This window comes from Papilio polytes, unplaced genomic scaffold (assembly GCF_000836215.1).
Source record: "Papilio polytes unplaced genomic scaffold, Ppol_1.0 DF822289.1, whole genome shotgun sequence".
Lineage (NCBI taxonomy): Eukaryota > Metazoa > Arthropoda > Insecta > Lepidoptera > Papilionidae > Papilio > Papilio polytes.
In genome coordinates this window covers 2615224-2626748 of record NW_013526915.1, presented here as the reverse complement: position 1 = coordinate 2626748, position 11525 = coordinate 2615224, and the positions used below count along the sequence as shown (strand labels likewise).

General features: G+C 35.2%; 1 protein-coding gene across 1 annotated transcript in view; it reads right to left on the bottom strand.

The window, feature by feature from the left end:
- LOC106106194 (rootletin-like) overlaps positions 1–5505 on the bottom strand; it is a 20891-nt gene extending 15386 nt beyond the window's left edge. The window contains 12 exon segments of the mRNA XM_013286742.1: positions 8–125; positions 1267–1418; positions 1507–1637; positions 2008–2113; positions 2432–2546; positions 2834–2970; positions 3076–3234; positions 3539–3748; positions 4318–4483; positions 4562–4761; positions 5184–5363; positions 5431–5505. Of these exon segments, the coding sequence (XP_013142196.1) occupies positions 8–125; positions 1267–1418; positions 1507–1637; positions 2008–2113; positions 2432–2546; positions 2834–2970; positions 3076–3234; positions 3539–3748; positions 4318–4483; positions 4562–4761; positions 5184–5342 (1653 nt within the window). The 5' untranslated portion in view covers positions 5343–5363; positions 5431–5505.
- Positions 5506–11525: the final 6020 nt, after the last annotated feature.

Below are 11525 nucleotides of genomic sequence, written 5' to 3'. Positions count from 1 at the left end.
AGAGCACGGAGTCTGTGTCGAGCTTGTGCTGGTGCAGCAGGTCGCGCGCCAACGCCGCCTTGTTCAGCTCCTCGCGCACCGACACCAGCTCCGCGCGCAGCCGCCCGCAGCGCTCCTCCTCGCTCCTGCGGACACGGACACACGGACCAAAATATATATTATATATCTATTTTATTTCATCATAATTTTTGTCCTCTAAATAACTCTATCATACGTCATCTCAGTCATCACTCCATTCTAGATCATGTCTTTCGCGCAATCCATACATCTCTTTCTACGTCTACCTCTACCGATGTACCACACTCATAACTAACGTTTTCTTTGTAACATGCGATTCATCCTTCCTCATAACATGCCAATACCATGCTAACCTTTTACTCCTCACCTTCTCTACCACTGGGACTACTCTCAAACTTCTAATTTACTCATTTCGTATCTTATCTATTCGTGTTATATGTATTTTATTTATATACAGTACATTATATACTATTATATAGAGCGTCGGTGGCTTAGTGGTTTAAACACTTGACTTGGCTGGTGACATCTACAGGTCTTGGGTTCGAATCCCGCCATGTACCAATGTGATTTTCGATTTTCCGAATTTTCATATATACATAATTAACCCGACGTTCTTACGGTGAAGGAAAACATCGTGATGCAACCTGCACAATATCAGCGAAAAAATTCAAAAATATGTGTGAAATCAACCAACCCGCACTGGGCCAGCGTGGTTGACTATGGCCTAGTCACCCCCTTATTAGGGTAGGCTCCGAGCCCCTCGGTGGGGACCTATAGTGAGCTGGTGATGATGATGATATTACATACTGAGCCACCGACTACTGGTTTGGTCTAGTGGACCTATAGTTTTTGTAGGGCTATATTAGCTATACATTTGTCTATAATTTTAAATTGTGTTTTGGGTAAAATTTCAATAGAATAAAAAAAACAGAATATACACAAAGATTCAAGTGCGACGAAACGCCTAATATTACGTCAAATTAAAAAAAAATCGATTAGTATACGATAGTGTCCTCGATCGTTAAAATAAAATATAATTTCTAAATAAACTATCTATAACTATCGCCCGCGACTACGTCCGCGTAGAATAAAAAATAAACAAATTGAATATTTGTTCCAGAGACTATCTTCTTTACCTATAATATTTCTTCGAGATCCGTTCAGCAGTTAAGACTACATTTTAACAAACATTCATACATCCATCCATCTAACCTTTCACATTTCTTATAATAGCTTTTAGCATTTCACCTTAGAACAGATTCCCTGTTAGTTGCTTCACGTTGTAAATGATCCACTTCAGCGTTCAGAGATCTTTTCTCATTCTCTAGAACTTCTATATTCTTCTCCAGTCGTGTGTTGATCTTCTGTAGTTTCTCATAATCTGATGTTAAAGACTCAACCTGGTAAAAAAACACAAATACATATTTTAAATGTATTTGTAACTATTGCCAAAAATATTACAAACTTTTGAAATAATTAAATTCTTACCATTGCATTAATTTCTATTCTATTCCTTTCTAGATTGTTCTTGTCAGTTCTGAGCGTTTCTACTGTCTTCTGCAGCGACTCTCGCTCTTGTACCACTTGGTTTAGATCGGCATTTGTTTGGTCCAATTTAACTGTAACACATTTTTGTATTGTGAGTTCAAAGAGTAAAAATCAATTAAAAAACAACATTATAGGCAAAAATACTAATTAATTGAGTCGGGCAAATAATCCACGAAAAATATTGCGTAAAAACATTACCATCTTTGAATTACTGGTAAACCCTCTTTGTCATTCAGGTAAACATTCATTGTCATTCGCATTAACTCTTTTTGTCATTCAGGTAAATCTTCTCTGTCATTCGCATAAACTCTTTTTGTCATTCTGTTAAACCTATCCTGTCATTCGCATAAACTCATTTTGTCATTCAGGTAAACTTTTTTTGTCATTCTGTTACACTTCCTTTGTCATTCTGGTAAAGTTAGGTATAATAATATTTGATACCTTGCAAGTCGTGTACTTTGCCTTCCAGCGAGGCGACGTTGTTGTCGGCGACGTCGCACTGCTTGCGGCTCGTCGCCACCTGCTCGCGGCTGTTCTGCAGTTTCACCTGTAACACACAAAATAACTCAAACACACACAAATGTAACGTTTTAAAAACTAGCTGTTTCCTTACGGCTTCATCCGCGGAAAAAAGTCATTTTATTGTTTACATTCCGTAATATTTTCAATTGCAAATGCTTAAAAATAACAATGAAGGGCATTGGCTTTGCTATATTGGTTTGAGCTTTTGTCACAATTATTTCCAATTATGTCACACACCTAATGAAATAGCGTGAAAATGTATAGTCTGTATCACAAATAAAAATACATTAATTATAAAAAAAGATAAAAATTTAAGTCTAACTACATGGAATAGGTTTTGTACCTGTAGATCGTGTATCTGTATTTGATATTTGTGCAGCGCGGCTTGCAGCGCGGATATTGTGCTCTCAGCGAACGCCGTCGCGTTCGCGGATTGCGGCACGCCGCGCTTCGGAGACCTATACATTCATTAGACAAAACCTATTTACAATTTTCATTAATCAAGAATATCAATAAGAACCAGGAAAAAAGAGTAATTTTAACCATTACATTTTGTTACTGGAAAGAGATAGAAGATACGATATCCCGTTTTTGTCTCTCACTCTGACCCGATTTCAGACAGCTGTTTGATTATTCTAGTTTGTTATAAACCTAAAGGTTTTTAAGGTACTATGGAATTGAAATGTCTTTTATTTGACAAAAATCCTTGTGTTAGAAAGAGACAACTATATGTATGCACACTAACCTATCAGAAGAGATATGCATATGTGTGGGCGTGTCAGTCTCCGAGTCGTGTATGAGCGCGCGCGCCACCTCCTCCAGCGCGGAACGCATCACGTTGGCCTCCGAGCACAGAGACTCCGCACAGTCACAACGCTCCTCCTAAATTATAACGCTTCTTAAATACTTTTTTCTATATTAAATGCTTTCCAAGAGAGATTTATTGCGAGTTGTAAATATATCTATCTCTTTCTAACGGTAACTGACCAATGCCTGCAGTTCTCCGAGCAGGCGTTGTATACGTGCGTCTCTTTCCCTCAGCTCTGACGTAGCGGCGTCGCGCTGTGACGTCACGTCGCGCAGCTCTGAACGTAACGTGTCCACATTTGCACTGGGAGTGGTCGGTAATGGCTGATGAACCTCAGGCTGAAATTGTATATTATTAATATTTATTAATTAACCTTAAAAGATAAACAGGAACAGCAAGATATATTATTGAATTAAAAAATATATATAAGCTGATTGAATCATACTAATATTATAAATGCGAAAATTTAGATGGATGGATGGATGTTTATTAGAGTTTGTAGCTTAAACGGCTGAACAGATCTGGGTGAAATTCGGCATAGATGTAAACACAACAAGAACACATAGGCTACTTGCTTTAATTTTTTTTATTCCACACAGACAGAGTCATGGGCAAAAAGTACTATTATAGAATTAAAAGTACCTTCACATCTTGATTAGCATATGCTGTTATGGCATATCCACTGAGAGTCCCGACCAAATCACGGGTGACGGAATCAAAGTCGTTCTTCACTTTGTACAGATCTCGCTCGGTGTTGGTCTGCAGGTCGGAGAAGAAGCGCTTTACTGCCACCACCTCCCGCCACAGGCTCAGCAGACGATTGTGCTCACTCGAGTAATAGTCATTGAAGGCCTAGAAATGTTACATCATTTGTATTAAAGCTAAATAAGTGTAATATAAAATGTAGGGATAAACATTTACACCCTTACAAATAAACACAGTATAAAGTAAAAGTTAGGAATAAACTATAAGCAAATAATAGTAAAAAAATTGCTAAGTTTATTTAATTGTAAGGCTGTTATCTTAAATGTGTGTAAATCAGCTTTGAAACAACTCATAGTTTCAGAAATATATGTGATCAGTCACATAGACTTGATATATTAGTCTGCATTTATGCTTCAACATGATGTACTGTAATTTTCTGAGCCGGCCAATTAATTGATCTACTTAACACAAGGAAACTGATCTGAGGGTCATCGATTTTAGTTGATTTATAGCTATTTGTGCGGTTAATATATCTAAATATTATAATCAAAAAGTGCTTAAAATTGTCTTTCTTTTGTGCTTCACCTGTCAATGATTTAATGATTTTTAACTGCATTTCTATAGATGTTAAAAGTTTACTATAACAGTAACTATTAATAAATAAAAAGTGTAGCAATAACAATTTAAACAGTATGTTTAAAAACTATAAACAGTACTTGTTCCTCATCCTTCCATTCATCTTCCTTGATGGCCATTTCATCCCGGAGAGCCTCCCAGTCATTGGTCAACTTCTGCAGGTCATTCGTGAGGGCTTCATTCAGTTGATGTGACTCTTCTAGTTGCTCCCTCAATAAATTATTTTGTGACACCAGTTTTTCACACCTGGAAAATATTGTTTCAAATTAAAAAAAATATATATTAGCACTTCAATTCTTCATATAATAGTAATTCAATTCTTACTTGCGTTTCTCTTCATCAAGTCTTCGTATTGCAGTGTCCAAGTCGGTGATCCTCTCGTCTCTTCGTGTATCGGATGAAGATGAGACTGGCGCTGGAAGCGCTATGCACGTCTTGCTGGGCTGATGGTACGAGGGCTCGCTGCGAGGAGTAGACTCCATCTGATTTTCCAGTTCGGCACATCGCTGCTTATATTGCAGCACCTTAGTTTACAAAATAATTGATATTTCACTTTCATATAGACATTGAAATACTAAAGTTAATTTAGTAATAAAAACAATGAAGTTAATAATAATTACTTTTTTTGTTTCACACTTTTAAAACGACTCCCAACTTGAGAGTCTCAAGATATAATTCGAAATTTAAAAAAAACAGATGACATTTGACAAGAAAACAAAAACATTGCAAGATAAATGTTGCCATGCAGCCAGTACTAAAATGTTAATTAGTGTTCTATGAAAAATAAATGACCAAATTAATGTGCATAAAATATCTTTACTTATTCAAAGAAACCCTTTTTGGAAGGAAATATATATGTATTTTGGTTTTCAAAACATTTTTAACCCAAATTGTTCCAATTTGTTGTCGGCGTGGTCGCTTTATAAAATTGAAAGTTAAAAAATACCTTGGCTTGTAGTCTTGATACCAGGGCAGCTTGGCCTTGTTGTGCGCGCCGGTAAGCGTCAAGTCTCCGCTTATGGTCAGCAGATTCACCAGCCAGTCGAGCACGAAGCTCCTCGTTTTGCCGTCGTAAGTCACTTCCAACACTACCCGGCGAATCCATCTCTGGAGGACTTTCCGCCTTCTATCAGAAGTAAACTCTTTATATGTTGGAGGTTTCATTACAGGTTAAATATTGAATTAAGTCTTACCTCCTTTTTCAAACGCTGATGTGGGAGCGTAGAAGGTCTACGGCCTATAGGAGCGCGAGCACTCCTAGGCGTAGTCAATCCTTCCCTCGTAGGCAACTACAATGGGACAAAGGACAAAAAAAACTAAAGCTTATGCTTTCATTTCACACCAAAAAAGTTTAGGTACAGTTAAAATTAACCTGAAACGAGACTTTCTTTTTTATTCTACTTTTATGTTTCACATCAAAATAATAGCAACGAGATGATTTAAATTCCATGTACATTTAGTCAAATTCCCTCCGAAATTAGCGCCAAAATACAAACACAATGGTTATTTTTAACAAGAAAATTACTGGCAACGTACACAAGTCTAAAGAAAAACGTGATTAACGAACAAAGAAAATGCACCGAGTTACACCACAAACAAGCGGCATAGGCTTCCGTAGGGTGGAAGAGAATGGCTATCGGCCTAGGCATCTAATTATTACAACCCACACCTAGTTGCCTATATTTACGTCTAGGGATTGAAGAGAGCGTTGGGTTAATAAACCATTTTGCACCTAGGGTTTTTAATAAACTACCATTAACTACAATTTTTCGTCTTAATACTAGTTCTGGAGATATTTTTTTCTGTAAATGTAATAAAACAAAACTATAAAAACAGTCTAGATTAATTACTAAGTAATTAAAACAAGTGCTCATTGCAATAAAAATTTGTTTATTTTTATGAATGACGTATAATAATTTTCATATATAATTTATTAACTTATCTGTTATTGGAAAAAGTTGCAACAAGAAGTACAAATAATAATAAAGAAAAAAAGATCGCAAGCGATAAACTATGACTCACTTTCGTTCACCACTCGGCGTCTTTAGTTGTATTGTGTATTGATAATACGTATCCTAGCAACGTAATCAGTACAACTACAGTGTTGATTGCGACGTAGAAATATAAAAAAGTCTTGTTACACACATGTTACTTTAATGCCAACTTTAGCTTATAATATTGTGCTATGGGAAAGGAATTCACATATGTTTTGTCTAACAAAATACTCATTCGTAAAAATAACTAATTACAAACAAATTCTTACCCGTATTAGAACCAAAATACAGGTTTCCTATAAATTCCATTTACTATGCACAGTTAAATGAACGCCTGCCATAATAATTATAGCAACTAGTTGTATAATCGATGAATTTGCGGATTTTTAAATGTCATATTGCACTAAAAAAACAAAAAGTGTGTGGTGCCATTGAGAGGGGTTGATATACTGGTAAATTTTCCAAATTTTAATGTACTTTTAGGGTGATAAATATAAACGTTTCGCTTGACTGGCCTCCCTCTATTAATGCACTACAAACCGATAAAGTAGGTACCCATATCAAAGTTGTACTAATTCGAGCTAACTGTACAAAACTTTTTTTTTACATTTAAATGCACTATTGTACTATAGTAAATATTTCTTTACAATCTACTGTTTCTTCAATAAAATATGCAATATCAATGATATTGTAATCTTATTTACATCTGCGTAACTAAACGAGTTCGTTGACCGATATTATGCTCGATTTGTGCGATAAAAAATTATCCCTAAGATTTACACACTACGCCTCCTACGATTAACATATTTTAATCTGTAGTAAAAGTATCATTATAGTATTGAAAACGTTAGTCTTGACGTTTTCCAAATAGGTGTTAAAAGTACATAGGAGATAAATCTATACTATTATAATAAAGCGTAAACACACACATTGTTGCCTAAGATGTCAGAAATTACAGCATATATAATCCTTTTAAACTAAGTTTAAAAGGATTATTCAAAAATATAAGGGTTAATATTTTGGATAAAAATTCTAATGTGGGAAAGAGACCATAAGTTGCTGCCAACATAAAGGTAGCAAGTTGCCAAGGTTTGTCATGTCATATCATTTTGACATTTGCTATTGATAATTTGACACATGTAAACAATAAAATAAAATTTTCATAATTTTATGCTTATGAAGTCGCATGGGAATAGCTAGTACTATATAAAAAGTTTCTACACAGTTACTCTGTTAAGAATATGGAATGCTGCTAAAAACGTTGAAGATTTCATAGAAAAACCATTGACGTATACGACTGTTGTGCGATAGTTTAGTCAAAGGTGTATGCACGTTGTAAGAATAGAAGTACTAGCTTTCGCCCGCGACGTCGTCCGCGTTAAATTAAAGAAAGCAAAACTGAGTACCGTATGTGTTCTTTAGGATTATCCTCTCCGTCTATGCCAAATATCATCGAAATCCGTTCAGCCGTTTAGGCTACAAACTCTAACAAACATCTATCCATCCAAACTTTCGCATTTATAATATTAGTAAGATAGCAACATTGAGGTACTTAATAGTTTAAATTTTCTATCTTATGTCTTTTGTCTTGGAAAGCATTTAATATGGAAAAAAGTATTCAAGAAGCGTTATAATTCAGGAGGAGCGTTATAACTGTGCGGAGTCTCTGTGCTCGGAGGCCAACGTGGTGATGACGAAAGTTTAGATGGATGATCTAAACTTTATAATATTACTATAAGTACTATAATAGAATAGCTAGCAACTAGCAACAGACGCCTAGTGATTCAATCAACATTGTTGTGACAACGAAGTTCAAAGAGCATTGTTTATAGTTAAAGTCCGAACCCTTATCAATATTTCCCCTCTGTGCGAATTACCAAGTATTCATTTTATATGAGAAAAAATAAATGACGTAAACACGGTCCGAAGTAATCAGATGTTTTACATTTAACGCGGTCATTGACACAAGTTATATCTTATCGAAAATGTTTTGTTGATTTAGGGGTTTCAAAGACAATTATAGTTAGTAAATTATAACCTCTTCAGTGAAACCATTTAAGAATTATTGTTAAAAATGTCTCCGTGCAATTGAATAATTGAAATAAGTGCATTCGTATACCATTATCTTACTTTCCTTTTATCTATTTAATACGGTATGATTAATTTATCTAGTCACAACTACTTGCTTGCATTTGACTTATCACAATTCATTTAATTATAATTGTATACGCCAATTCTATATTTATCTATACATATAATACAATTGGGGTGTCTGTAATATCAAAGGAAAAAATACAGAATTTCGAAAAGATGTATTTGCTTTGCTGATAACGAAAATAGCATTTTTTTGTCTGTCTGCAAGCCGCGTTTGTTCCAGGTAATCTCCGTAACGGCTAAGCCGATTTGGACCGGACTTTCGGGTAGGTGACATAGACGCGCATATTATAGACTACTTTTTTATCTTAATGTTGCGTTGAAGAAGTCGCGGGACACAGCTAGTTTTTAATGAGGTTTACACCTCATTAGTATTACTATAAACATTATAATATTGTTAACACAATTTAATAGCAATAAAACATTAACTGGTAACATTACCTCATTAATTTAAAGTCATAAACAAACAAAAAAAAATAACTTCCTTATCTATGGTACACTAAAATTACATCACAATTAAAGTTGAAATTAGTTTGCCGAAATTCCTATAACGTTTATTGCTTCCCGAGTCGCGTGACGACAGGGAACGAAAGGAACTGGGTCACAGCTCATCGTTTACGATGCCAAATGATAAAGGCGAATTATTAAAACGACCATGTGGAAACGTCGCTCGTGAAAGGGAAATTAGGGAGCGTAGCAACGGATTTGTTAGCCGCTACAATGCTCTACGCGACGCTACACATACGTAGAGCTACGTTTTAGTAGATGTACCTTTCTTTAAACCCATCCGTAAAATATATATATAGAGTTTTAACGAAAGAATTTTCTGGCCGTTTTTTCTTTGTATGCAACTGAGACATAAAATGTTTACTATCTCTGTTTTCTAAAAGAGAACGACAAGGAAATGTATAAAAGTGTTTCGGTGATGGAAACTAAGATAAAGTTATATAATTTACTAGAGAAGAAAAGAATCAAACAAAACAAATTTAAGTAGCCTAAGTGTTCTTCCAGACTATCCTCTGCGTCTGTGCAAAATTTCATCAAAATACGTTCAGCCGTTTAGGCTACAAACTCTGCCAAATATCCATCCATATAAACGTTCGCATTTATAATATTAGTATGATAACACAGACGATACAACAGTTACTACAAAAGCAGTAATATTTGTAGAGATGAGAAGCGCGTGAACAGTCGCTTTCGCTTTAGCTAATTGAGTTGACTAACGATAACCAGCGTGCCGCGTGACCTCTTAGGTAACATGTTTGTGATAAACAAAATATTATGCGTATCCCAAGATTGCGACCGAGAAAATTCTACGACAGATTCAAGGCAAGAAAATTATTATTGAATTTACATAGTCAAGTTCAACTAATCCAGCTTTCTTATTATTTTTTGATAAGTCAACAGCTAACTTACTATTTATGTCTAATATAATATGTCAATAAATCTTAAAAGCCATGCGACTTATGTACAATCTCATTATTTATCTAACTAGTTACTACTAGTAGGTAAGAATTTGTGTCAAATGTACAAGAGAAATAAAGTTTGTTTGCGTTGAATCAAAGTTAATTATATTTTGGAAATATGTCGTGCTGCGTGTTCATAATTATTTAAACTATTTGATGTTCACATTGTAATATTCTCGGTATGCGGATGCGCTGTAAATATGTCGTGAATACAAATTACATACTTCAAAACCCGTACATTTCCGCGGTTCGTGACTCTCGCATGACCCATCCACTAACCAACCTTGCGAACTTCCTTGTCGTAAATAACTTTTTATGTCACCTGTCAAAGCCGCCATCTTTCCCGATTTACCCGCCAAAATCAACTTACGCATCTACAAGGCCAGTCGCCGTTACTCCCTTGAAATAAAGCCCAAAATTCGGGGCGTTTGAGTTGAACGTTGGCATAACAAAACGTATATCTACCCTTTAAAAAAAGGGAGTCGTCTCCATATCGATTGTGCCACCTGGTGCTTACCGCCGTCTCGATTCGTCGGCAATCGGTCGGTAATCGAGTTCTCAAATATTTGAAAAGCTGAATCGAGTGATAGGTTGCTTGAATTAAAAGTTTGGACTATAATTTATACTGTAGCTTATACAGTAAAATAGTGCTTATAGTTACTTGCTTAACTTTTAGTTAGTTAAGTAACTAATTAAAAGTTAAGTAACTTAAGTAAGTTACTTATAGTTTATAACCTGCAAAAAATTAACTACAAGTAGTTAGCTTGAATACCCAATGCTAAAAGACACGTTTCTTTCGTGTAAATTGGCTAATAAAATTGACCATTTCTTTCGAAAGACGCTTTTTAGACTTTTATCGTTTTATTTAACTTCCAAACGACATAAATAATAAATCAACACGTCTCTACTAGTGTGTCATACGGTACGGTAGTATAGGTGTTCAAAAAAAAAGAGGCCTAAATAATTAGCTTCAATAAGTTACTGAGAATAAATGTTTTGTAGCCAAATAAAGCAATAATCTAAGCAGATAATATTGCCTATTTTTTTTCCTTATTTCACAAAATTACTTCGTAAATTTGCTCTATAGGCCATTCAAACGCAAGATATTAATTTCGTATACGATTTTTACCTTAATTTTATTTAGGTTAGCACGCGATACAGATACAGAAATGGCAGAAATAAGTACTTACATCGATTTTAACTTAATATACTCAGTAACTTACCCTATATCAGCTTAGAAAAGTTTATCAACAGCAAGCTTTTTTGAGATGACAAAGGTGTCATGACTTCCTTATCTTTTACTGGTTACGGTAAAGGATCCCATAAGTAATTCTCAGATATGTGTAAAGTCAACCAACCCTTACTATGCTAGCATACTGAACTAAGGCCGTGTTACCCATTACGTAGGCGTAGATTCCTAACCCCGAGAGCAGAGTTTTATATTAACCTAATGATGATTTTCATAAGAACCAAGTTTCGTGATGAAATCAACTCTTATTATTTACAATATATTACAACATCCTACGGATGCAAAGTTATTTTTTTCTTGTTAACCTCACAGATGATTGGCGCATCTTATCATAGGTCAGTTCCGTGTGGCGGTGCGAAGGTTGTAGAGATATCGGACATGATGCGCCCGCGTGAGGTGTGCTGTTAAGTGTCATGTTTACCCAT